Source organism: Phragmites australis, chromosome 14 (genome assembly GCF_958298935.1).
Source record: "Phragmites australis chromosome 14, lpPhrAust1.1, whole genome shotgun sequence".
NCBI classification, from domain to species: domain Eukaryota; kingdom Viridiplantae; phylum Streptophyta; class Magnoliopsida; order Poales; family Poaceae; genus Phragmites; species Phragmites australis.
Genome location: NC_084934.1, coordinates 16,553,557 through 16,581,285, shown reverse-complemented (window position 1 = coordinate 16,581,285; position 27,729 = coordinate 16,553,557). Strand labels below are relative to the sequence as shown.

Below are 27,729 nucleotides of genomic sequence, written 5' to 3'. Positions count from 1 at the left end.
TCAGAGCAGTGGCACCGATGATGAAGGTGAAGAGCCAATGCCTCTACCAAAACCTATGTCACCGAAGGCTCTCCTTACTCTTTGTTGAGCAGATCACTTAGGACTTTTTCTAATCATCTCTCCATTATCTTATCTATAAAAGAGCTCAAAAAACCAAGTTAAATGGGAGATTCCTATTTCTACTAGAATACAGGTGTATGATTGTGAATCCTCTCATGAATACAAGGGAACTTTCAAACCAGTGTTCAACCTTGGTTTATTTTGAGTAAATTATGGCACTTTTAGGGTTTCTAATAAGTACTAGACTCGGAGTAGAAAACGTTTTAGCTTTTACGCTCCTCGGGAACACGATAAGGTTTTTTGTGGTTCCTAAAGAAATTCTCTCCCTTTTGTGGGAAATATGGTGTGCACAACAAGTTTTGTAATCCTAATATACGTGAAGTCCCTGGCCAGCTATCGAGAAAGGATTCCTAGATGGGTAGTCCCAAAAACTGAGTTCGCGCATGAGTATAAGTTCCCGAATTTCGGCTTACCTCAGTTTTTAAAGGTATTCATTCGAAGATAGGCTAAAAGATATATATTTTATTTCATTTAAAGTTAAATTCATTTCTCAATATGTGGGGTTACTTTGCACTAAACGCTTTTGATAGCATTTCGTGGACTTCCTATTCCTTCGACTAGATAGGGATGCGTTGATCGCTAGTTGGAGCGCTTATTATGACCAGCCTAAGGTCCACTTGAGTGGAAGGCGTCGTAGCCTCCAGTCACTCATGGAGCGCGATAAGGAGCTGTCGGAGGATTAACTCCTGTCGCAGGGATCCCGAGAGACCCCTTTTTAGAGATTCGGCCGGGGGGATGATCCTGAATAGGTTCGTTGGAGAAATGAATGAGAGTAAATGCAACGGCCGGTGGTGGGGGTGATGATCTAGTGCAAAGAGAAGTAAATGCACCGGAAATTAGACAGGTTCGGGCCGCACGGGGGTGTAATACCCTACTCCTGTATGGATGTAATAACTGTCCTGAGGAAGTCCCTCAAGGATGTTGCTGGTTACAAGAATATTTGCCTAACTAAGAGCTTGAGGCTCCTTGTTCTTGGGCAGGGACTATGCTTTGAGTTGGTCTATGGTTCGATTCTTGGTGCTTCTGTATTCGATGCTTGCGGTCTCTTGCTCGATTGCTTGTTGGGTCGTTCTCGGGTGGTTTTTGGGATGTATTTCGGATCTATCTTTCTCTTCTGTGCTGCCGGCTCTTTTAAGCACTCGCCGGCTGCGACATGCCCCGAACGGGAAAGAGGGGGCACTAGTTCCAAGACACCACGACTAGAAAAGGCGTCATCATTTCTTCTGGGTGAAGTGACCGGGGGGTGGAAAACGCGGCGCACGCCCGGTCACTTGTCACCATAAACGCCCTGGCAACGGGCGCCGTAGAGAGGGCCCACCGGGCAGCCGCAAAGCAACCCGACATGCCCGCCCTGTCTTGTTCCTCTGCCACAGCAGGGCGGCAGATGGAACGTCTTGATCCTAGCGATGTTATCTCGAGACACACCGGATGATACGGGACGGGACCCGTGCAATTAATGTCCCCACGCCCCTCTGCCAAAACATGGCAGGAACTGACACTGCGACAGGAGCAGTTGGGGATGTCAGGCCACGCACGCTCATTGAATGCGGCCTCGGACCTCTGACGGATTGACACCCCATCGGCGGGTGCCTCGGGGGTCTTTCTGAGTCGTTGGGGCACCGAGTGCTCGGGGGTACTGTTCACCTCCCCGAGCACTCTCTCCCGAGAATACCTATCCTTGCCCTCAGGGTACCGGGTGCTCGGGGGTACTGTTCACCTCCCCGAGCACTCTCTCCCGAGCACTCTTGCACGAACCTTCAGGGAACCGAGTGCTTGGGGGCTGCCACGTGCAACCCTGAGCACTCTCTCCTGAGCACTTTTGCATAGATCTTTCGGGGAACCGAGAGCTCGGGGGCTGCCATGTGCAGCCCCGAGCACTCCCTCCCGAGCACTTTCACACCGACCCTCGGGGAACTGAGCGCTCGGGGGCTGCCGCACGCAGTCTCCGAGCACTCTCTCCCGGAACCTAGCTCTTCTGATCGTCGGGGGACTAGGATGCTCGGGGGTGACCGGGCACCTCCCCGAGCACTTTCTTCCCGGAACTTAGACTTTACGAATCTTCGGGGAACTGGGATGCTCGGGGGCCAGTGACTGTGGCCCCGAGCACCTTCTCCCGGGACTTGAACTTTCCTCATCCCGCAGGAGGGACCTCGCGAGATGGTGACATGTGGTGGAAGGTCAGCCTGGCCTCGGGACTCAGGGACCCCCGGTTCCTGATACACCGACAGGAGCCTTTTCGCAACCCTGCGTCCGCGACACAATGATCCTTCTCTTCTCGTTAGAAACTGCTTTCAGAAGGTACACGATATGTTGTTTTTGGTTTCCAATGCCTAGTACTTATTAAGCCCCCGACTGTCTACTCAGAAATAGAGATTCTGGGTGGGCTGTACAAATAATAAAAAACATCTTTAAAGTAAAAGGAACTCATATTGCCCTTGGGTCGAGATAAACTTTTCACTGCCCTAGGTGCCCATTTAGGATGCAGGATCTGAGAAGCGACTTAACTCGTTTGTTAGGTATGAAGATGCAAGGAAAGACAAGTAAGGGGGAAAAAGAAAATCGATCAACTTCACTTCATAGGTAATATGATCTTTATTGTTATGCGAAGGTACTCTAAGGACTTACACTTAGAACTTATAGGGAACTCCCGATGACCCTCAAGCTATGTAGACCCATTATCTTAAATCTAAACAATACTGACTAAGTTAAGCTAATAAGCAGTGACCCTTATTGTTTCGAGGTTTTGTGGGCTTTCTAAGAGTCATGAAGATGAGCCCTCGAGTCTTTTGGGTATGCGCCGTGAGCGGTGAGCCGCAGGCCAGCGGTGGGGCCGCTGCGAGCAGCAGCCGTCGCACCGAAGGAGGAGGCACTGCCGACGACGGAGTGGCAGTGGCGCCGGAGGACCGGGGGAAGTGCCCCCAGCTCTACATTCCCGTGCTGGAGTCCCCGCCGTCGCCATCGGCGGTGGCGGTGTTCCCGGTGATGGAGCCGCGCCTCGTAAGGATGGGGCCCGCCCCGGCGCCCGGAGACCACGCAGCCGCCCCGCCGAGCCCCCGGCGGAAGAGGGTGAGGGAGGACTCCGGGCCGGCGCCATCGGGCCCGGAGTTTAGGATCCCGGCGGCCAAGTGGCAATATCGAGGGACCAGGACCACATAAGTTTTGCCTTTCGTTCCTTCTTGGGCGTGCTTCGCCCGAACTAAACTTTGATTTTGATTTTTCATTCTTCTCCCGCAGGCCGCCTTCGAGCGCCACCGAGGCTCGAGGAGCACCGGCGCCGGCGCCAGCACCCGAGCCAAGCAGGCCAGCGGAGCCGGGGCAGGCAGACGTGGCGATGGAGGCGGGGACGACAGAAGCGGCGACCGTGTCAGGGCCAGCAGATGCGGCGGCCGTGATGGGGCCGGCGGACGCGGCAGCCGAGGCGGGGACGCAGCCATCACCCGAGCACCTGGCGCCAGTCGAACCTACCCCGGGCGTGCCAAGCCCGGGGTGGATGATGGCGTTGCAAGTTTTGGGGTCCCCGACTCCCCCAGAGGAGGCTCGCGGGGAACCCAGCGCCCAACCGGCGCCCGGCCAGCCCACCGACCCCCTCCCAGTCGCGATCGAGAGCGTCCGGGTGGCGGTCAAGCGGCTGGGCGCGGCGGTGGACGTGGAGCTGGCGCAGCTCGAGGCGGAGCGCGCCAGGCTGGACGCGGAGAGGGCGCGGCTTACGACGGCCTGGCGCTCCTTCGAAGCTCGGCTCGTCGTGGCGCGCACCACCAACGAGGAAGAGCAAAGCGCCATGGATGAGTCCCGTGCGGCCGCCGCGCGGGAGCAGAAGCTCTTGGAGGATACCCGCGCGGAAATCGCGCGGGAGCGGGGAATTTTGGAGAGCGCCCGCGTAGAAGTCTCTCGGGAGCGAGAAGACGCCGCCCGCCTGGCTGGGGCGTCGTGGCAGCAGGCTGCCGAGGCCCTTGCCAGGGAGAGGCGGGCGCAGGAGCGGGAGGAGGTGGTCGCGAACCGCGAGTGGGCGGTGGAGACCCATGAAGCTGACCTGACCCTCTGGGAGAGCGAGGTCGACCGGGCTTACGCCGACTTCCAGCGTTGGGCAGCGGAGCTCCAGAATACCGAAGGGGATCTCCGACGCTGGGAGGAGGATGTCGCCATTCGGGAGTTTGACACCGAGATTACGGCGGCGGACCTGGGCGCCCGAGAGGACTTGCTAACCCGCCGGGAGGGTGAGGCTGCCGAGGCGGCGGCTGCCACCGCTGCCAGAGAGGAGTAGAACGCTAAGCACGAGGCGGAGCTGACCGCCCGCGAGCGGGCTCTGTCCGAACTGGTGGCGCAGGTGAAGCAAGCCGTCGGCCCTGCGCCCGACGCGGGCTCTTCTGGCGCGGCCCGAGGCCAAGGACTCGAGGAGCAGCTGCGGATCGCGAAGGAGAAGCTCGAGGCTACCTTTGTCTCGCGAGTCAACCTGCAGCAGATGTTGGAGGACATACTCCGGCGGATGCGGCGGGCCGTGGCGAGGGCCGGCCTTGGGCGACTCGTCGTGGACGAGAAAGGTGACGCCCCCGGACGACATGTCCTGGGACTTCAGCAAGTCTGCGAGCGCCTCGAGGCGCTGCCCTGCGCCGTCCAGGAGCTTGCCTCCCGGGAAGGACGCGGCTTGGCCCAAGCGGTGGCCGAGCACGTCCTGGCCTGCTACCGGAGCAGAGACTCGAACTTCCCACTGGAGCCAGCTCGGGAAGGAGTAGTCAAAGCCGAGGGAGAGGCCGCCCGGGAAGCAGTTCGGAGCACTACCGCCGAGGTGGCGACCGGCTTCGCGCGGGAAGCGCCGCCGCCGCCAGCCCCCGGGGGAAGCCGTGACGACTCCGACACCGACTCCGATTAGGCTTTTTGTAGCTTCTTCTTTTTTCATTTGTTTTTGACTTGATGTAAATACGGTAGTGATCCCTTAGAAACGCTTGTATTCCCCTTGTAAATATAATGGAAGCTTTTCTTTGGGCTCGCAACTCCAATATTCTCGAGTACTTAGTGCTTTTTCTGATGTTTTGCCTTGATGCCCCGAGGAGTACTTAGTCGGTCCGACCCCGACCTTTCCATCCCCGAGAATGAAGTCGTCCCAATCATCCTTCTCGGTGCGTTAGCTCCCGAGCCCTCGCGAGTCCGCATCGACTAAGTCAAGAGACAAAGACCCGAACTTCCTTGCTCGGGAGATAGATCGATCCAGCACGGAACACGCCGTGACCGGTGAACACTTTTCCATCTTGCGACCACTCACTCAGCAGACCGGAGACACGTGCGGGCGGGAATGCGACCAAGAGTCCTCATGGTTCGGTGGTGCCCGGGCTTAAGATGGACCGGACCGAGCACCGACAGCCCGCCCCTGAGGCCTAGGCTCCGGACTACTCGAGCGGCTCGAGCGATAGGATTACCCAGGGTGCCCAGGGTCTCGGTAGTGCTCGGGACCCTTAAAAGCGGACCGAGCACCACGACCACCATGAAAGACTTCGATCAGACACTACCGCACGTACGGTACACCTTTCTACGGACCATTCTGTCGTTCTAGGAAAAAGTGGACGCACGGTAGGGTTTTGTGCGCGAGGAGACCATCTCACCGGGCAGATTAGAATGCGAGGGCCCCCGAGGATGACTCGGGAACAAAATATTATTGAACGTAAATTTGCCTGAATTTAACCACTCACCGGACAGCTGTCGGCCTTTCGGACAATCGATCCAGGAGGGGCGTGCGCTCTGAGCTCGGGGTGCCCGGGGACTTGGTTCCCTCAGCCGGGGCGCTCGAGCATCAGGGGGCGCGCGAGGAGCCCGGGGTCGGGTGATCTCGACCACTCATGCTTAAGCGGTAGGACCACCCGAGGACCCTTGGGGCCGAGCAGCAACCTAGGCATCGAGGTCCTCGCGGTCGAGCTGCCTTTGCTTTGATTGTCGATCTGTGACTTAAGAGAGAAAGGAGAAAAATCCTTGTTTGGTGCGCTCTGTTAGTGCGGTACTTGTTATAGACTGCTCTCGTTTTCAACCCGAGACCTCTCGAATACCCGGACCGGCGGACAAGAGCAAGCAGAGGCATAACCTAGAGGTCCTACGGTTCGGTGGCGCCCGGGTATGACAGACCAGACCGAGCACCGACAACCCGCCCCTGGGGCCTGGGCTCCGGACTACTCGAGCGGCTCGAGCGATAGGATTACCCAGAGCACCCAGGGACTCGGTAGCGCCCGGAGATCCACCACGACACTGAACACCACAGCCTACCACATCGGACGTAAGTCAGCGGCAGCTGCCCGCGCGCATACCGATCGGTATTCTTTTATCAGCGGGGAAAATGAGAGAGCGAACTTTTCTCGCACAATCGAGCATCTCACCAGACAGATTAAACATATGGAATCCAGAAAAAATGAAATTGACACACGATTGTATTTCAACTTTTATACTGAATTGACAATTTTTACAAGGTTGGGTGACTTACCCAGCTAGTGGTAGCCCCCGGTCAACTTGGGCGGGGGGGGGGGGGGGAAGCCCCCGGCCTGGTTGACCCGAGCCGCGAGCATGGTCATCTACGGGTAGAACTTGCACAGGTGCTCGATATTCCACGGGTTGGGGAGCGATTGCCCGTCTTCTCCCGCCAACCTGAAAGAACCTTCTCGTGGGACCCCGATCACGGTGAAGGGACCCTCCCACATAGGGGATAGCTTATTCCTTCCTTCGCGTGACTGAACACGTCGGAGAACTAGGTCCCCCACCTCAAAAGACCGTGCCCGGACATGGCGCTGATGGTAGCGCCGCAGACTTTGCTAGTAACGGGCCGCCCGGACGGCGGCACGCCGCCGGCGCTCCCCCAAGTAGTCGACGTCGTCGCGCCTCTACTGCTCCTGCTCGCCTTCAGAATAGGCATGCACCCGAGGGGAGCCTAGGGTGAGCTCGGAGGGGAGGACCGCCTCAGTGTCGTACACGAGGAAGAATGGAGTCTCCCCGGTGGCGCGGCTTGGCGTGGTCCGATTAGCCCATAGCACGGCGGGCAGCTCATCCACCCATCCCTTCCCGTGCTTTGCGAGCACGTCATAGGTCCAGGTTTTGAGGCCCTTCAATATCTTTGCGTTGGCGCGTTCAACTTTCCCGTTACTCCGAGGATGAGCGACGGAGTTGAAGCAGAGCTTGATGCCGAGGTCTTCGCAGTAGTCCCCGAATAGGGTACTCGTGAACTGGGTGCCGTTGTCGGTGATGATCCGGTTCGGGACACCAAAGCGACTGGTGATGCCACGGATAAACTGGAGCGCCGTGTTCTTGGTCACCTTGATGACGGGGATCGCCTCCGGCCACTTGGTGAACTTGTCGATGGTGACGTAGAGGTACTCATAGCCCTCGATTGCTCGGGGGAATGGACCCAGAATGTCCAACCCCCAGACCGCGAAAGGCCATGACAGGGGGATGGTGTGAAGAGCCTGAGCTGGCTGGTGAATCTGCTTTGCGTGGAACTGGCACGCTCTGCAGCGCCGAACCAGCTCGGAAGCATCCTGGAGGGCTGTAGGCCAGTAGAAACCTTGCCGGAAGGCCTTCCCGACCAGCGTGCGAAACGATGAATGGCCACCGCACTCGCCCTCGTGGATCTCAACGAGGAGCTCGCCACCTTCTGCCCGGGAGATGCATTTCAGGAGCATACCGCCTGCGCTACACCGGTAGAGATCCCCATCTACTATGGCATAGCGTTTGGACTGCCGAGCAACTTTTTCGGCAGACGCCTCATCCCCGGGAAGGAACTTTTCCTTGAAGTACCCTCGGATGTCGTCCATCCACGAGGCATCTTGAGAACATTCAGCAAGTGCAGCGCACTCGCCGAACGGCGGCACCCTGATGGGGCTTCCCACTGAGGGCACCGCCGGGGTCCCCTGAATTGAGTTCGAGGTTTCCCCTTCATCCTGTTCGGCAGGCAGGACGGAAGGCCGTGTGAGTCTTTCTTCAAAGACTCCGGCAGGGACGCGCGCACGGGAAGAGGCCAGGTGAGAGAGCTCGTCGGCCAGAGTGTTGTCGCGGCGAGGGATGTACCGCAACTCCAGGCCATCGAAGCGCCTCTCCAGCTTCCTGACTGCTGCCACGTACGCCGCCATTTGAGGATCCGTGCACTGGTACTCTTTGGATACCTGGTTGATCACCAGCTGGGAGTCTCCCTTGACCAGGAGGCGACGAATCCCGAGGCCCACCGCGGCTCAGAGGCCAGCGACGAGACCTTCATATTCCGCCATGTTGTTGGATGCGCGGAACTGCAGCTGCACGACGTACTGAAGTTCTTCACCTGTTGGGGAGGTGAGAACCACTCCGGCCCACGCGCCTTTCAGCGAGAGGGAACCTTCGAAGTGCATGATCTAGTACCCGGGCGCATTGTGCCCGGGATACGCAGAAGTCTCTTCTGGGACGACCTCGGGGACGGGTGTCCACTCCGCCACGAAGTCAGAGAGCGCTTGGCTTTTGATTGCCTGGCGACTGACAAAGTGTAGGTCGAATTCCGCCAGCTCCACCGCCCATTTGACGACACGCCCGGTGCCTTCTCGGTTCCGGAGGATAGGTCCTAGTGGATACGTGGTAACCACCGAGACCTTGTGCGCTTAAAAGTAGTGGCGCAGCTTTCGGGAAGCGATGAGCACGGCGTAAAGCAGCTTCTGAGCCTGGGGGTACCTTGTTTTGGCCTCCCGGAGGACTTCACTGACGAAGTACACCGGTCGTTGTACCCGGCGGGCCCGGACGGCGCCGTCACCCGAGGGGCGGTCGCAGCCCCCAGGCTCGGAGGCGTGGTTCGGGCTGACCGGGTGCTCGGGCTCTACTCCCTGGTCGGGAGGAGTCGAGTGCTCGGGCTCGACCCCCTGCCTGGGGGGAGCCAAGAGCTCGGGCTCGACCCCCTGCTCGGGGGGAGCCGCGAGGATGGGTGAGTGCCCGGGGGCGGCCGGGAGCTGGGACCCAGCACCTGGCCCCGCGCACTCATCGCGCTCCACCACCAGCACCATGCTTACGACCTGAGGAGTGGCCGATACATAAAGTAGCAGGGGCTCACCTTCGGAGGGAGCCACCAGCACGGGTGGTGAGGTGAGGTACTTCTTCAAATCGCGGAAGGCCTGCTCGGCCTCCGGCGTCCAGTTGAAACGACCGGTCTTCTTCAGAAGCTTGAAGAGGGGGAGCCCCCGCTCCCCAAGTTTGGAGATGAAGCGCCCGAGGGCCGCCATGCAGCCGGCGAGACGCTGGACCTCCTTGAGTTGAGCCGGGGATCGCATCTACTCGATGGCCCGGATCTTTTCTGGGTTGGCCTCGATCCCTCGGCTGGAAACCAAGAAACCGAGGAGCTTGCCCGCGGGTACCCCGAAGACACACTTCTCGGGGTTGAGCTTTAGGCGGGTAGTGCGGAAACTGTTGAAAGTCTCGGCAAGGTCGTCGAGCAGGGTGACGCGGTCTTGAGACTTGACCACGAGATCGTCGATGTAGGCCTCGACGTTGCGGCCAACCTGCGAATCAAGGGTGATACGAATAGCGCGCTGGAAAGAAGACCCAGCATTGCGCAAACCAAAAGGCATTGACATATAACAATAAGTCCCCACCGGGGTGGTAAAAGCAGTTTTTTCTTCGTCCTCTACGGCCATGCGAATCTGGTGATACCCAGAGTTTGCATCTAAAAAACACAAAAGATCACATCCCGCGGTTGCATCTACAATTTGATCTATGCGGGGCAAGGGAAAAGGATCCTTAGGGCAAGCCTTATTTAGGTCGGTGTAGTCCACACACATGCGGAGCTTGCCGTTGGCCTTCGGGATGATAACTGGATTCGCCAGCCATTCGGGGTGAAGGACTTCTCGGATAAATCCGGCATCGAGGAGCTTGCTGACTTGCTCCCAAATGAACTCCTGGCGCTCGGGCGCCTGCCGCCGAACTTTTTGCTTCAACGGGCGTGCGTCCGGGCGCACAGCCAAGTAGTGCTCAATCACCTCCCTAGGGATCCCGGGCATGTCGGACGGTTGCCAGGCAAACACGTCAGCGTTAGCCCGGAGGAAGGTGATGAGCGTGCTTTCCTATTTGCCGTCCAGGTCGCCACCGATGCGGACGACCTGGGAGGCGCCTTCGCCCACCACGACCTCCTTCGTAGGAACAAAGGCGTTGGCGGCGAGTCGGGGTTTGGATGAAGAGGGTCCCGGGCCCCCTGTGTAGCCTTCGACCTCGGCCTAGGCTGAGACCAAAGCCATGTACGACTGCTCGGCGCAGGAAACGGCGCCGCCGGAGTCGGCAGTCAAGGAGATGGGGCCTGCTGGGCCTGGCATCTTGACCGTGAGATACGCGTAGTGCGCAGCCACCATGAATTTGGCGAGCGCCAGATGTCCGAGTATGGCGTTGTAGGGGAGGGGGAGCTCCGCGACGTCGAAGAGGACATTTTCTGTGCGGAAGTTGTCCCGACTCCCGAAGGTTACGGGTAGCTCGACCTGCCCGAGGGGCAGGGAGTGCCCAGGTGTCACTCCGCAGAATGGAAGCGACGGCTTTAGGCGCCTGTAGGACACCTGCAGCTTTTCGAAGGCCTCCTTGGAGAGGATATTGCAGATGGTGGGGGACACTACCAAAGGCAGTTGCCCCACGCCTACAGTACTAGAGGGGTGGTCGGCTATACTGAACGTGATCGGAGCGTTCGACCACCTCAGGGGCCTGGCGGCCTCTTCTCTCGGGGTTGCCGAGCATACCTCGCGCCGCATGGTCTTGATGCCACGCCGCGAGGAAGGCGTGTAAGCGCCTCCATCGATGAAGGCGACGGTATGCTTGGGTTCCTGGAAGTCGAGCTCGGCATTGCCGGGGGTGGCCTCAGTGTCGCCTCCCCCGCGGGACTCGACGCGCTCCAGCTGGCGCTGCTCGATGAGGCCTTTGACCGTACGACACTCCGTGAGATCATGCCATCTGGTCTGGTGGATGGGGCACCATTTGCCTGGCTCGGGCCCCGCGGGAGCAGGGGCCCTCGCTGGAGCAGGAGCCCTGGCGGGAGCCGGGGCTCTTGCGGGAGCTGGTGCCCTTGCAGGTGTCGGGGCCCTCGCGGGAGCCAGGGCCCGAGGAGGGGCCCTGGCCGGGGCCCTCACGGGCGCAGCCCGTCTGTCGGCGGCTGCCTGGCGTTCTTGCCGACGGTCGGGCTCTTGGGCCGGCCTATGGGCGAGGTCCTGGGCCGGTTCGACAGGAGCGGCCTCGCGCTTTCTTCTCTTTTTCTTTTCCTGCCTGTCAGAGCGGGAAGAACTGGGCTGGTCGGCGGCGGGGCACGGAGCATGCCACGCCCGGGCCTCCGCCGCCTTGGCGCACTTGTTGGCCAGTGCGAAGAGTTCCGCAGTGGTCTCGATTTCGTGCGTACCTAGCTTTTCGAGCATCCGTTCATCGCGGACGCCCTGCCGGAAGGCAACGATGACAGCGTGGGGGGCTATCCGCGGGATGGTGTTGCGGACCTGGCTGAAGCGCTGAATAAAGCGCCGCAGCGTCTCCCCCTCCTGTTGCTTGACGGCGTGGAGGTCGCACTCCAAGCTGGGGCGTGTGAACGTGCCCTGAAAATTAGCCACAAACTGGTGGTAGAGGTCATCCCAGGAGCTAATAGATCCTGGGGGTAAGTTCATGAGCCAAGAACGGGCGGAGCCCCTCAAGGCAACATGAAAATAATTTTCCATCACCTTTTCACTGCCTCCGGCCGCCTAGACGGCCGTAGTGTATATTTGGAGGAACTCGACGGGGTGGATGGACCCGTCGTACTTCTCTGGCAGCTCAGGGCGGAACTTGGAGGGCCATTTGACCCGTCGGAGCTCACTGGAGAAAGCACGGCAGCCGGTGCTGTAACCCGTGGCGCGGGCGGCGCTCCTTGGCGGAGAACGCCGGCGAGCCGGGGAACCCTCGCGGTCATGGGCCGGGAAAGAGGAAGCTTGGTCCTCAGCCTCGGCCTCATGCCGGGTTTCCCGCTGGCACTCGAGAGTGACACACGCATCTTCGTGGCCCCTCCGCTCGTTGAGACGCAAGCGGAGGTCCTGGGCTTCGGACGCGGCCAGGGGAGTGGCGCTCCGCCTGGAGGCCCCTCGGCCTGTGCGAACGTTGCCCGTTGATGGGCCGGTTCTGGTGGCGCCACGCTGGGTGGTGACGCGAGAATTCTCGGCCAGCACCTGGCGACGAGCAGTGCCGACCAGGGCAGCGACTTCTTGGATCCAGCGGCCTTCCGGGATTTCCGGAGTCGCCTGTACAGGCGGATGCCTGAGGAGGGCGTGCGCCGCAAGCAGCGCGCTCCCGGGGTCGGCCTCGCTGAAAGTGAGCTTACGCCGAAGAGCCACCCGACGCTGCCCAGAGGCGGACCTGGCAGCCAGAGTCTCGACCACCTGCTGGGGGTCGGAAGGCGCACCAGCGGCGGCGGCGGCGGCCCTGCTGGGCCCAGCACCTTCATCCCCTTGGGAGGGGAAAGCCGCACGTGCAGATTGCGGCTGCTGCTGGGACGCAGCAGCGGCTCGGACCTCCTATGCGAGGGGCTGCATTTCCTCACTGGAACTGGAGCCGGAACGCAGGAGGCGGTGTCCACCGGCCATTTTTTTCTGTGGAAGAAAACAAACAAACAGATTCAGGGATGTTCCCCCCAACCTGGCATGCCAGCTGTCGGAGGATTAACTCCTGTCGCAGGAATCCCGAGAGACCCCTTTTTAGAGATTCGGCCGGGGGGATGATCCTGAATAGGTTCGTCGGAGAAATGAATGAGAGTAAATGCAACGGCCGGTGGTGGGGGTGATGATCTAGTGCAAAGAGAAGTAAATGCACCGGAAATTAGACAGGTTCGGGCCGCACGGGGGCGTAATACCCTACTCCTGTATGGATGTAATAACTGTCCTGAGGAAGTCCCTCAAGGATGTTGCTGGTTACAAGAATATTTGCCTAACTAAGAGCTTGAGGTTCCTCGTTCTTGGGCAGGGACTATGCTTTGAGTTGGTCTATGGTTCGATTCTTGGTGCTTCTGTATTCGATGCTTGCGGTCTCTTGCTCGATTGCTTGTTGGGTCATTCTCGGGTGGTTTTTGGGATGTATTTTGGATCTATCTTTCTGTTCTGTGCTGCCGGCTCTTTTAAGCACTCGCCGGCTGCGACATGCCCCGAACGGGAAAGAGGGGGCACTAGTTCCAAGACGCCACGACTAGAAAAGGCGTCATCATTTCTTCTGGGTGAAGTGACCGGGGGGTGGAAAACGCGGCGCACACCCGGTCACTTGTCACCATAAACGCCCTGGCAACGGGCGCCGTAGAGAGGGCCCACCGGGCAGCCGCATAGCAACCCAGCATGCCCGCCCTGTCTTGTTCCTCTGCCACAGCAGGGCGGCAGACGGAACACCTTGATCCTGGCGATGTTATCCCAAGACACACCGGATGATACGGGACGGGACCCGTGCAATTAATGTCCCCACGCCCCTCTGCCAAAACATGGCAGGAACTGACACTGCGAAGAGAGCAGTTGGGGATGTCAGGCCACGCACGCTCATTGAATGCGGCCTTGGACCTCTGACGGATTGACACCCCATCGGCGGGTGCCTCGGGGGTCTTTCTGAGTCGTTGGGGCACCGAGTGCTCAGGGGTACTGTTCACCTCCCCGAGCACTCTCTCTAGAGAATGCCTATCCTTGCCCTCGGGGTACCGGGTGCTCGGTGGTACTGTTCACCTCCCCGAGCACTCTCTCCCGAGCACTCTTGCACGAACCTTCGGGGAACCGAGTGCTCGGGGGCTGCCACGTGCAACCCCGAGCACTCTCTCCTGAGCACTTTTGCATAGATCTTTCGGGGAACCGAGAGCTCAGGGGCTACCACGTGCAGCCCCGAGCACTCCCTCCCGAGCACTTTCACACCGACCCTCGGGGAACTGAGCGCTCGGGGGCTGCCGCACGCAGTCCCTGAGCACTCTCTCTCGGAACTTAGCTCTTCTGATCGTCGGGGGACTAGGGTGCTCAGGGGTGACCGGGCACCTCCCCGAGCACTTTCTTCCCGGAACTTAGACTTTACGAATCTTCGGGGAACTGGGATGCTCGGGGGCCAGTGACTGTGGCCCCGAGCACCTTCTCCCGGGACTTGAACTTTCCTCATCCCGCAGGAGGGACCTCGCGGGATGGTGACACGTGGCAGATGGCCGACCTGGCCTCGGGACTCAAGGACCCCCGGTTCCTGATACACCGACAGGAGCCTTTTCGCAACCCCGCGTCCGCGACACAATGATCCTTCTCTTCTCGTTAGAAACTGCTTTCAGAAGGTACACGATATGTTGTTTTTGGTTTCCAATGCCTAGTACTTATTAAGCTCCCGACTGTCTACTCAGAAATAGAGATTCTGGGTGGGCAGTACAAATAATAAAAAACATCTTTAAAGTAAAAGGAACTCATATTGCCCTTGGGTCAAGATAAACTTTTCACCGCCCTAGGTGCCCGTTTAGGATGCAGGATCTGAGAAGCGACTTACCTTGTTTGTTAGGTATGAAGATGCAAGGAAAGACAAGTAAGGGGGAAAAAGAAAATCGATCAACTTCATAGGTAATATGATCTTTATTGTTATGCGAAGGTACTCTAAGGACTTACACTTAGAACTTATAGGGAACTCCTGATGACCCTCAAGCTATGTAGACCCATTATCTTAAATCTAAACAATACTGACTAAGTTAAGCTAATAAGCAGTGACCCTTATTGTTTCGAGGTTTTGTGGGCTTTCTAAGAGTCATGAAGATGAGCCCTCGAGTCTTTTGGGTATGCGTCTTGAGGCGTTGTGATCATGGTTACGACTAAGGCTTCTTATCCACCTTGATCCTTGAGCTTTTGGGTTCCTCACTTGGTTGGTGTTGAACTGCCATGTCAAAACTTCGCTTGTCACAACGGAGACCTACTTTAGGACAACTTGAGATGGTGATGTCTCCCTTAGGTCCCAGGATCTTCAAGCACTAGTAAGCATAGTACATGGCTACTATGAATTTGGCAAGATTATGTCTTCCTAAGATGGCATTGTATGCCGTCTCAAAATCGACCACATCGAATAGAATTTTTTTTGTTCGGAAGTTGTCTTGCTTTTCGAAGGTAATAGGTAGCGATATCTAGCCGATGGGAGTGGTCGAAGATCCAGGTACTATACCATGGAAGGCTTGAGTGACAGGCTTGATAGCAAACCAAGAGATCTGCATTCATCCGAGTGTGTTAGCAAAGAGAGGATGTTCAGGGAACTCCCTCCATTGATAAGGACTCAGGTAACTTTACAATTGTTTATCGTAGACTCGACCACTATTGGAAAGCGGCCTGGTCATATGAAGTTATCAGGACAATCTTCTTGGCCGAAGGAGATTTCGGTGTCCAACCACTTCACACCTTGACAACCCTTAGGAATAGTGGCTAGGACTTCTTGGGCCACTGTCTTTTACTTCTACTTGGACTTGTAGGACGCAGAACCACCGAGAATGTGGTCAATCGTCCTCTCACCCGGCTAGAAATACATCATGTCTATGTCATCCTCGCTACCATCCGAGTCGAAGTCCCTGCTTTGGGTCATGACCTGGACCTTTTTTTCCATTAGCCACTTTTTTTACTTCTACCTTGACCAACTTTTTCTAGAGGCAACACTCGTAGATGTTGTGGTTGTCAGTTTGGTGGAAGTCGCATCAATGCTCCCCGTCACGTTTGTCGGAGCCTGGTGTAAAGCTTCTGCCCCAGGAAGGATCAGAACGTTGGCTTTCTTGTCCTTACCTCCCTTGATACTTTTCTTGGGCTTGCTTTGGACCTTATCACCGATGAGCCTAGGTTGAGGACATTTAATTCCCTAAGTGTTTTCATTCACGTAGAGGAGTGCATTCTCGGCCCTGGCAGACTAATCAATGATCTGCATGAGCTCCTTAACCATTTTGGGCTCCTTTCTAGTGATATCTTCGACACAACACTGGCTTTTAACCTCTTGAGTGAATGCCTGGATGATGTCGTAGTCGCTGATCTTGGGTATAGTATTCCGGGTATTGTTGAGAAGCGTCACATGAACTCACGCAAGATATTTTCATGCTAGGGCGAACGTACGTACCCTTGAAGTTAGCTCGAAACACATCGTAGAGCTGCTCCCACAAGTAGATTGTCCCTGGTGAGAGATTGGTGAACCATGTCTTGGCTGCCCTTTCAAGGGCTATGGGGAGGTAATTTGCCATTACCTTCTTGCTCCCACCAGCTGCTTGGATGGTTGTGGTATAGATATGGAGAAACTCAATAGGATTTGTGCTTCCATTGTATTTCTCAATCGTCCTGGGCAGAACCTTGCTAGCCATCTTAGATCTAGAGAGAAGGCTAGACATCCATTAATGGTGCCTTTCTTGGTTCCAGCACTCTCGAGAGTCTTTCCCACAGCGATCGGAGATTGGTCCTGATTTGATCGATGTTAGGATGTCTCTCAATTAGATCGATGAGAGGTAGAAGAAGCCTCCTCATAAGCCCCTGGGTATATATGCCGATCGTCGATGACCTGATGCAAGTCATTGATCGGATGACCTTTGACCGGTGAGGTACGACGGTGATTGTTTGTGCGATTGTCATCCTGGGAAGCCTTGTTCCTAGGGTTACGCCTTTTTAGGTCCAATGAGTCTCGTGACAGAGGATTGTCTGGCCTACCCCTATTAGTATTGTTTCCAGCCAAGGCCAGATGAGAATTCTCAGCCTGGAGCATGATCTCCTTTGTTAGGTTGACCGCTGAGTTCACCCAATCCTTACAGGCTGGGATAGCCAGATCTATGGTTGAAGGGCACATGAGGGCCTCTTGTAGAAGGAGGATCCTCTTAGCAGTTGTGGATTTAAAGCAGTTAGCCTCTTGTTGATAATCGGGAGATTGTACGATTGGCGCCCCGACAAGGGCCGGAGTGGTGTGTCCGCTTGAGACTAACCATTGCCTACCGCCGAGGCCGGAGGACCCTGAGCATGATGATGACCCAAATCATCACCCCAATTTCCGATAGAAAAACTTCTCAGAGGTAATCTCTACTAGAGGAGGTGTCTAGATTCATCATTGATGCATCATCGGATTGTTACAAGTTGGTATCTTGACAATCCATGTTGTCAGAAGTTACAGGAAATGATCTTGACTTAATATGAATCGGACATTCACGATTGTCTTGGAAACCGAGAAGTTTGAAAATGATTCCGTAATCTTTGGTGCATTGATCCATAAAATGACTTACCTCATCACTTGAATTATCGCTAGAAAGTTCATCGTCGAAATCTACCCGATCGATCACCAGTTCATCAAGGAGAGAGGTAAAGTTGTTGTAGAACCCCTCATCCGAAAAACCAATTTTCGGCGAAGCTTTGAGCGATGTCGATGGAATATCGTGTGTAGACTCTTCAATTTCTTTTGTCACGATCCCTATGGACGGCACCAGCTATCGACGATTGGTAATTGCTGATCTAACGAACTTGTTGAAGAATAGGGGGATGCTTTGAGTAGACGATTCATAAGGGAAACACACAGGGTTTTTAGATAGGTTCAGACCTTCCTAAGAATAATAACCCTACGTCATGTTTGTCTTTATTGATCTAAGGTTATTACAAGGGGATGTAGCTAACCTAGGTGGACCTAAACCTAGTCGGTGACTTCTTTCTTGACTTATGTTGGCTCGTATGGACTTGTGGAACTCATATCTCTTCTAATGACTCCTCGTGACTTGTCCTCCATAGGGACCCTCGACTCTTGTACATAAATGGAAGTGTTGTACGTCATCTGGACTCTTCCTTCCGATTCTTGGAGATAGACCTTTCCGGTTACAGGACGTCTTGGGTATCTGCAGGTAATTTACTTTCTTCCAAGAATCCCCTCCCTAGAGATAAAAATATGCTCCAAGAATTACGGGAGACCCTGAGGTAGCCAGATATGGTAACTATGTATTATTCATCGTCAACACACAACAATCATCATTACACATAAGATCATATTTTCTAAAAATTTTGGCAAAAGAATAGGTCAAAACAAAGCTACTGTTGAAAATTTACGGCTTCTAAAAGATTAAAATAGGACAAAAAATATTAACTACAAATAAAATTATGTGATTAGGAATTTTTTTACAATTTTCTAGAGCAATCTACGATTTTCTAGAAATTTTCTAGAATTCATTATCATTTATTATAATTATAAAAACATTAAGCATAATTAAATAACATTATCAAATATTATGAAAACTATTTTCCAAATTATTCCTATTTTTAGAATTATTTTAGTACTAAAAACTATTTATTGTGTAATATATAGGATATGTGACATCAGCAGAGCATTAAAAAATAAAATAAAAACAATGCTAACTGTGTATTGTTGACTCAGCATATTCGGCCTATGTGGCTTGACACATCAGCAAAAAGGGTGACGTGGACTAACGGTGTCTGTTAACCCAAATGGCCGGTGTTAAGGTTCATAAAATCCAAATCGTCGATCTATCATCAGATGGCTCTAGATCATCTACCAAAACTGGTATTCTTAATCTAATCTCCATCGCTTGAAAGAGATCGGATGGTTCACATTACCTTGATCCTCTCGCCTTCTTCTCCAACGGTCAGAGGCGACGGTGCTCCTTCTTCCGCAATGGCGCATTGTCAGACTGCTGTCGAAATCGAGCTCTGCTATTAGAACTTCAATAATGAGTGACGGAAGACAGCCTAGTGCTCACGGCGATCTCATTTTGGCTATAGGTTGGTGTCGATGAGCTGCGCTGAGGGCTGGGGACAACAATATGGGGCGACGGTGCTTGGAGCTCGGTGGCACTAGGGTTTCTATGGCGAATCTTCCTCGGTTCAATGGGGAAAAGGTGCTGGGTGATGAGAGGAAGGGATGGGTGCACATATGTACCCAGGAGGGCGAGAGAGTCCTAATTCGAGTCCATCTAGGGTTCGGTTGTCCAGCTACTACACGATCGAATCCGATCTCGATTTTCCTTCAGTTTGAACTCAATCGACATCGAAGATAAGGGGGTTCTACTCTCAAGTTCTTGGCGATCACGTGTATGTATATCCTATAACCCCAAAATAACATATATACATATATACACTCAAACAACATATATGTATAGTCAAACATTTCAACCAACCAAAATTAATATATTTATATATCCTATAAAATGAATAAAACCTTTTCATATATATATATATGCATACATATACTCATATGTACATATATATTTATTAGGTTTTATTTAACTTGCAAAATTTATATCCTTTATAAAAATAAATTTTATCCTTTTTAGGTTCAAAATTTTGGGATGTTACACAAGTCCATTCACGGGTTCGGCACGATCACTAAGCTGCTCATGAAGCTGCTTAAGGAGGCGTTTCACTGGACTGAGGAGACGACCTCGGTCTTCCACGCACCCTAGGACGTGTTGTCTTCGGAACTGGTCCTCTAGCTCCCCAAATTCAACAAGGAGTTCATCATCAAATGCGATGCCTCGAGTAAGGGCATCGATGGGGTGCTCCACCAAGGCGCTGGCTATAGGGGAACAGGTAGGCTATACTAGCTTAAAATAAAAAATATTCTACCGCATTCACCCAGGAAATCATGCTAGTAGGAGATCATAGATCGTTACCGCTTGATACGCAGTGCAACGGAAGAAGAGTTGGAGTAGACTGATCCAACGTCGTGCACGTCAAACTCCTCGAGCAGCTTCTCAATTAGGTCTGCGACCAGCCCCGCGCAGGTGGTCACGCTCCTCGACCAACCCCGAGAAGGTGGTCGTGCTCCTCGACTAAAATCCAAGCAGGTGGTCGTGCTCCTCGACCAAAATCCTTGCAGGTGGTCATGCTCCTCGACCAACTCCGGTTCGACTCGTCGAGAAGATTAGCACCGCAATAGCAGCAGTGCCTATACGGTATCCACAAGTACTGGGCAGAAACACCGAGCGCCGATGTGCTAGCACCACACGCACGACTAGGGTTTTGAGAGATCATGTGGAGAGTTGCGGCTAGGGTTTCGGAGTGGCTCCACCTTGGCACGCCCTACCCACGCCTCTCCTTATATAGAGCTTGCCAATGGACTCCCACATTGAAAGCCATTTAGGACTCTAATTTCTCATAGATCACAATCCAATCAAAACCCATATACGAATCCAATTCGCATGTTTTGTTCCAACCCATTAAGTGTGTGACCCGTTAGGTTCATGTACAAATGGCTACGACTCAGAAACCCTTTCCAAACCGAAATCAATAGCGGTCCCTAACAGGACATGTTGACTCCCGAGTATATATAAAATATCATATCGGTTGAACCTTGATATACACATGCACCGATCCCTTCACCTCACAATACTAGTCAAGCTCAAGGCGAGATATGTGACACCCTTGTGATAGCCCAGCCATTCACTCGATCAAATAGTGGATTCATCATGATTAACTGTTTAATCATATTGGCATGGTCATGCACTTTCTCAATCCAACTACCTCGAGGGGCCCAGAGATATCTCTCCCATTATCAAGGAGGGAAAAATTCCATCTTGATCGCTCATACCCCACGACATATTTTGTGACAAACCCAAAAACTACCTTTATGACTACCCAGTTACAGCCTCAAAGTATGCCACTACACATTCTGGGAATCAATAACGATCTCAGGTCTAAGAATCCTGCAGGTACACCATTTGAGATAACAACTGATAGCACATTATAAATAATAATCCCAACAGTATCGCAAGGTGGGTCTATTCCATATCATGTTCTCTAACATAAATATCCACATTATTAACCCGGTATCTCTATACCTATGATCCATAAAACGTGATCATCAATCAATACATGTGATGGTCTTATATATCATCACAATGATATGCGACCAAAGATTGACTAAGAATAACATCATCATATAAAAAAAATAGTTTCATGAACAAGTCACATACTTGCCAATCAATGTAAATTATAATCATTCTTGGAATAACACATTATTCGGTAATACATGAATATAGACATGTGATACAATCATCTCTATGATTGCCTCTAGGGCATATCACCTTCACTGGCCCGGTGGCCTTCTTTAGCCATGTCATCATACCTCACCATGCTAAGCTAACTGCATATGAGTGGGAGCTAATCGGCATGGTCCAAGAAATTTAGCACTGGAGGCCATACATTTGGAGTCGGTCATTCATTATCTACACCGACCACTATAGCCTCAAGTTCTTGCTTGACCAACGTCTTTCTATGATTCCACAGCACCATTGGGTGAGCAAACTCCTTGGCTTCAATTTTTGGGTGGAGTACAAAGCGGGCAAGCAGAATGTGGTGGTCGATGCCCTCTCCCACCACGATACAAACACGGCCATGCTCCTGGCCTTGTCCTCTCCAAGTTCTCCTCTTCGATGACCTTCGGCATGAGGCCGAGGAGGAGACTAACTTGGCCAGCATCAAAGCCCAAATCTTGGGCGGTCAATTGGCTACCCCGTGGAGCATACATGAGGGGTTGGTGATGTATGACTACATGGTCTACATTCATACCTCATTAACTCTTCTCTTAACCTCCGTTGAGGCTTCCCACTCGTCCGGTCATGAAGGAGTATAGAATACCCTTATTCGGCTTAAGCAGGATTTCCATATTCCACCATGAAATAGGTTGTCCAAGACTTCATCCACAACTGCAAAGTTTTCCAGCAAAACAAGGTTGAGCAGCTTCAACCGATAGCTCTCCTACAGTCTCTAGAAGTTCTGTCTCGTATATGGGAGGACATCTTGATGGATTTCATTGAATGTTTGTCATGGGTCAACCAGAAATTGGTCATCCTTACCATTGGCGCCCATTTTGTGCCATTGGCACATTCCTATACTGCTAACTCGATGCCCCGAGTGTTATTTGATGAGGTGGTGCAACTCCACAGGTTCTCATGCTCCATCATTAGCGATTGTGACCTGGTGTTTATGAGCAACTTCTAGCAAGAACTCTTTCGCCTCGATGGAGTTAAACTCAATTTAAGTTTGGCGCTTCATCCACAAACTAATGGGTAGACTAAAGCTATGAACAAAATTATCACCATGTACCTCTGTTTTCTCACCAGTGATCATCCATGCCAATGGCTTCGCTGGCTATCATGGGCCGAGTATTGCTACAATACTCTGTTCCAGACATCATTGAAGGAGCCACCCTTCAAAGTTGTCTATGGCCGTGAACCTCCCTCTCTATGGTGGTATGATGGCACCGCTTGGATTACGATCGTCAATCAACTACTACCATATCATGACTTACTACTGCATGATGTGTGCGAACGTCTTCTGCATGCCCAACAATATTATAATTGGCAATATGATCTTCATCACTGGCCGCTAGTTTTTGAGGTTACACAATGGGTCTGGCTTCGCCTTCAACACCGCCATGCTTCGTCCATTGTCATCAAGGCTCATTGGAAGCTCGCTCCACATTTCTACGGGCCTTAAAAGATTCTGGCTTAGATTGGGGACATCGCATATCTGCTACAGTTACCACCCTGCATACGGATTCATGACGTTTTTCACATCGGACTTTTCAAGCCATTTTTTGGTGCAACACCCAGTAGCCCCTCACCATTGCCAGACATGTAACATGGTCATGTTTGTCCATCTCCTCAGGAGGTCATGCACACAAGATTGGCATGTGGTGTCAAGGAGCTCCTTGTACAATGGCAAGATCGGCCGGACACCGAAACTCCATGGGTCCCCATTGATGGTTTCGAGCACCAATATCCAACATTCTAACTCGAGGTGAGCTGATCTCCAAGGGAGTGGAGGGATGTCATGTGGGGCCAGCAGGACTAGGGTGCTGGTGACTTAGAAGGAAGGTTTCAGATTTAGGAAATAAAGGAGGTTTTCATATTAGGGAAGGAGATAGAATCCAAATAGGAAATAAAGTAGGAAAGTTATATTCAGTTAGGGAGGAGATAGAGTCCATTTAGGAAAAGAATATGAGTCTGTTAGGAAAGTAATATTTTATCACAGCATGGACTCTCCATGACCGGTTATGTACTGCCCTATTTATAGAGGGCACAACTTGGAGATAATCAAGCAAGAAATTATCAAACTCTGTCTCCCTCTATTCTCTCCTATCTCTGGCTCTCTCTCTCTCTCTCTACCGGCACCCTTCCCCCTATGCTAGCTATCTCCACATCACAACTCCAGGCCGAGAGTTTCGACTGAAGCCACCGGTCTTCCACGACTACGCATTATGGTCAGGCACAGGTCGTGACAGTATTGTATAAAAAAGTGGCATTAAGAAACTTTACCAAATGAATAGCAGCATACTAATTTTGTTCTAACTCCATTGGATCGTTTTTAGTATGAAGCTGTGGTGGTGTATCCTATAATATTAAGCAAAAGGAACAATTGTAAAAATATTATCAAGTGACTGATCTTCACTTCATCTTAATTTTAATATATAGTTGATCAGATAACAGAGACAATGAATGAAACTTATATTGAAATTTACCTGTTGCATTTTTTCTTTGGATTTGATACGAATTAATGCAGCTCTAGGAACATATAGTATTGTATACCCAGCTAAATTAGCTGATGAAGAACTTGAGCTCATGATATCTTCATTTCTTCGAATTGTTGGTATGTTTGTCTGCCTTCCATACTGTTGAGCAACGTGCACAACTTCAAAGGTTGGAGAATCGGTCCTAATACTTTTTTGCTAAATCCTCACAATAAAATTTATTTCTGACTCACTAAGCTCGATATTTCATTTGGAGTATCATCCATATCATATACGCTAAGTGGTTTTTCAACAGGTTTCCCAATAAGATGTTGTGCTATAATATGGAACAGGACAAACTCGAGTTCATGTGACTCATCACTTCCCAAGAAACAGAGCTTAAATCTATGATAATATCAGGATGTTAGGTAGTTTCCAATTGGAAGCATAAATTACATACATGTAATTAATTTCAGTGCAAGGACATTTATCCTTCATACATTGATATACTGTTCCAACTAAACGGGACCTTGAGCGACAAGCCCTACATGCTGGATATAACCATTTTTGGTTTGGAGGTAGCCTTGTAATCGTAACAGTACATTCAAAATTTTCTCCCTAAAAATATTTAGTAAATGTTGTGAGGTAAAACAATATAAATATGTGAAAGGAAATGAGTACGAAATACAGAGAGAAGAAAATAGTTAAGTAACTGGCACTTGTTCAAAAGGACAGATATCTTTTAGCTGCAGGACAGTTTTTTTGTTGGACCTGGGTATAATTGTTATTTAGTTAAATGTGACTTGTGGAATTTTTAACAGATTCAATTTATGTGTTTCTCTTACTGGGAATAGAAATCATTGATATGCAGGATATCTTCATTGATATACCATCGATAGGCTGAAGTTCCGCTGAGAAATTGTGCTCCTTTGTAGCCTTTAAACAAAGTTCCTACAAATGTAAGAATGATTGGTTGTGGTTACCCAAGCTCATACACTAATTCTCCATTAAATTCAGTTGCCCTTGAGCCCGATATAGACATTTCTACTATATTTGCATTGTGTAATGAAAGCGTAGGTATATTTATTATTAAGTTATTAATATACCGGTCTTCGTGCAATGGAAAAAGGTAAAAGAAACAATAATAGTTCTGAATTGATAAAAGCTTGTCAGGGTGCTTGATGACAAATCTATTCACTAAGGGAGCAGGTTATGGTGACTAAGGATCAGTAAATTGGAGAAAGAGAACAAGGTGCTCCAGATGGCTGAGGTTTGCTGTCAAGAGAGTCTGAAAATAAAATATATATTCTATAAAAAGACAAGCTGATTATGCTTGAAATTGCTTTGAAATGGACAAATTTTATTGACCTTAGATCTTTTAACATGTTCGTTTATCTGTTGTTTGCCATCTTAAGTATGAACTAGAGCTGCATTAGATACGATAGTTATCTGCCCGATCACATCTGTACATCATGCAGAGAAACTAGATTAAATAATAATGTAAGATTTTTAATTAAATTAGGTGAACAGAATAGAAGAAGAAACTAAGATTACCTAGAAACTTATCTTTTGTGTTAGTGTGTTTGGTAATTCTGCAATAGGTGTCAACGTGTACACATACTTTGGAAATGATGGTGGTTCTGGATATACTGGAATGACCACTGTTCTTTTATTGAACTTGATCATGTATGGATTGTCTACCACCTTGAATCCAGTCTTTGCATTTTTAACTAAGAACTTTTTAATAACAGCAATTTCCCCTTCTTCTAAGCACGGTTTCAACTGTGAGATTGCATCAGGGGTATTTCAACATACATAGCATTCTGCTGAATATTTCTGTAAATAGAAATGAAATATTAATATGTGAATATTGCTAAAGTATCTTTTTATTGACAATGACCAGATCTAAGTGCTTGATAGGATCATCATCTGCTCTTCCATGCATGATACTCCCACATCCTTGATATTCTTGCATGTATGGTCCAATTGAATCCTGATAGATGTAGCTGTGACAATAAACTGATATCCATATGTAAACAAAAAAATATTTGACTTATAATTAAATATATTTGAATACCTCTTGATAGATTATATTACGCGCTCCTTCTCCACAAGTTCCATCCTCGTTTTCTAAGAGTAATTGGTCATGGGTGAACACACGGGTTTTTATATAGAACCTAGTTAGATAATATTTGTCCCTAACTTTTTTCTAATAGTCATTGCATAGCATACTTTTACAGAAAATTGTTGACGGTTCAATAAAAATGGCCATTTTGCACCTCTTGTCGTAAGATTTATACGTGGTATATATACCTTGTCCTCGATATTTGAACCTATTATAATGACAGCTTCAATGACATTGTCACCTAGATTGGTGACTATTTGTAACACCCCAGAATTTGTACCCAAAAATTTTCTTCAAGAAAATGATTTATAAATGCCATTTTTGCACAAAACAATAAATGGAATAAAGAAAATACAGAGAAATGAAAAAAAGGATAAAAAGAAAATATCACCAGGGCTTCCCCTCCCTCTCTTCCCCCTCTCCAAGCCCATCCCAACCTCCTCCGCGGCCCATTCTCCCCATCCCAAAGCGCACGCGCTCCCGCCCCCTTGAACGCTTGCCCCCCCCCCCCCCGGGTCCAACCAGCCTCCTCAGCCCACCCCCTCGGCTTCCCCCTCCCCACCCCTCTGCCCCTATCCTTCTCTCCTTCACTGCCACCCGGTACCACACGTCGATGTCGTCCCCTACATCGCGCCCCTTCCTTTTTTTCCCTGCACTGTAGCCGATCTGAGATCGCTTCGATTCCGCGCCCGCCGAAGGAAGGAGAGCACCACCCAACCTCATACATGGAAACATCGAGCACATAAATGGAAGGGGGAGCAAATCACGATGAATTTGAGCACGGAGACCTGGATATCGCTCACGAATATCTCGTCGGAGGCCCACACCAAGCTCAACCCCCATTTGCGCTCTCCGGCCTATATAAACCCCCAAGAACCCACTCTCTAGCCTCACCAGACCCTCCACATTGTTTCCCCTCGCAAAGCATAGCGCAAGCGCTGCCAAGGAGCCTTCCCAACAAGTTTTTACCACCGTCGAGCCGTCGCTAGGGCACACCACCACTCTTCGACGCCAACGTGTGCCTCAAACGAGCTCATCGTCACCCCCCCCCCCTCGACATATTCAGATGCTCGCCATTGACAACCGGCCATCGAACCTCAACTTCGACGACCTCCCGAGCCCGCGCTGCCCCTCGAGCTCATCGCCGCTGCCAATCTCACCATATCTCAGGTAAGATCAACCTCAGCCGTCCGATCCCTCGTAGACGATTAGGATTAGATCACGAAATACCCCTTCATTAGCGCTGAGTCAGCCACCCTTAATCCGCCACGAAAGCATATGCATGCTACATGGTAGTCACATCAGCCCTATCAGCCTAGTGAGCTACCATGTCATCAGAACCCTTTTTCTTTTTCTTTAATTCTCTCGCTGACATCAGCCATGCGCAATAATCCCTTTTTCTTTAGAAAAAAAATTAAGTTAATTTTGATAAATCTGAAATAGGGTTTTATTAATAATAAAAAATTGGAAAATTATTTATTAATTTTGTATATCTTTTGAATATGTTTTCCTTTAATGAAATAAATGGTTTAACCATGTTTTAATATGTTTTAGTGTTTTATAAATAATAAGTTTTGGTAAAAATATTTAATAAATTAGAATATTTTTAATAAATGTTTTCATGTTTAAAGAAAGTTTTTTAATGTTTTTAATTTTGAGAAATTGATAAATAGTTATGATGAATAAGAAAATGAGTTTTTCTTTAGTAAAATAATTTGGAATAATCTGTTTTAATTCTTTTTAGAGTTTCTTTAATTCCTAAACTCCTTGTTAATTCCTAAAAATTGCTAGAAAACCCAAAAAATTCTCAAAATATTCCATAAGCCTCTAGAAAATCCCAAAAAAATTCCTTTTCACCCTTCCAAAGCCATATCTCCATTGTCGCAACTCCAATCTAATTGTTTCCTTTGCTAATAATTCACCAAAAATCATAAAAATAATAAATCGAGTTGTTTGGTGTGCTTTTAGCTCTTTCTTTGGTTCTTGGTGTTGTTTTTTTTTTGTGATTAGACGTCACCGTCATGGAGGAAGAATTTGCATGTTTCCAGGACCAGAAGTTCAAGGATCTCGCTTAG

The 27,729-nt window shown here is 50.9% G+C and overlaps 1 protein-coding gene across 1 annotated transcript; it reads left to right on the top strand.

Moving 5' to 3' along the window:
• The first annotated feature begins 2,883 nt into the window (after window positions 1–2,883).
• Window positions 2,884–27,729, top strand: LOC133890267 (uncharacterized). The gene is made up of 3 exons (XM_062330695.1): window positions 2,884–3,128; window positions 3,355–3,911; window positions 27,665–27,729. The coding sequence occupies exons 1-3, from the start codon at window positions 2,884–2,886 to the stop codon at window positions 27,727–27,729; spliced, it is 867 nt and encodes a 288-aa protein (XP_062186679.1).

Excerpts from the sequence above, each read along its gene's own strand:
- LOC133890267 (XM_062330695.1), top strand. The coding sequence starts at position 2,884 with ATGAAGATGAGCCCTCGAGTCTTTTGGGTATGCGCCGTGAGCGGTGAG. Across the intron at positions 3,129-3,354 it reads CCGCGCCTCGTAAGGATGGG|GCCGCCTTCGAGCGCCACCG; the intron begins GCCCGCCCCGGC and ends CTTCTCCCGCAG. Across the intron at positions 3,912-27,664 it reads AAGCGCCATGGATGAGTCCC|ACGTCACCGTCATGGAGGAA; the intron begins GTGCGGCCGCCG and ends TTTTGTGATTAG.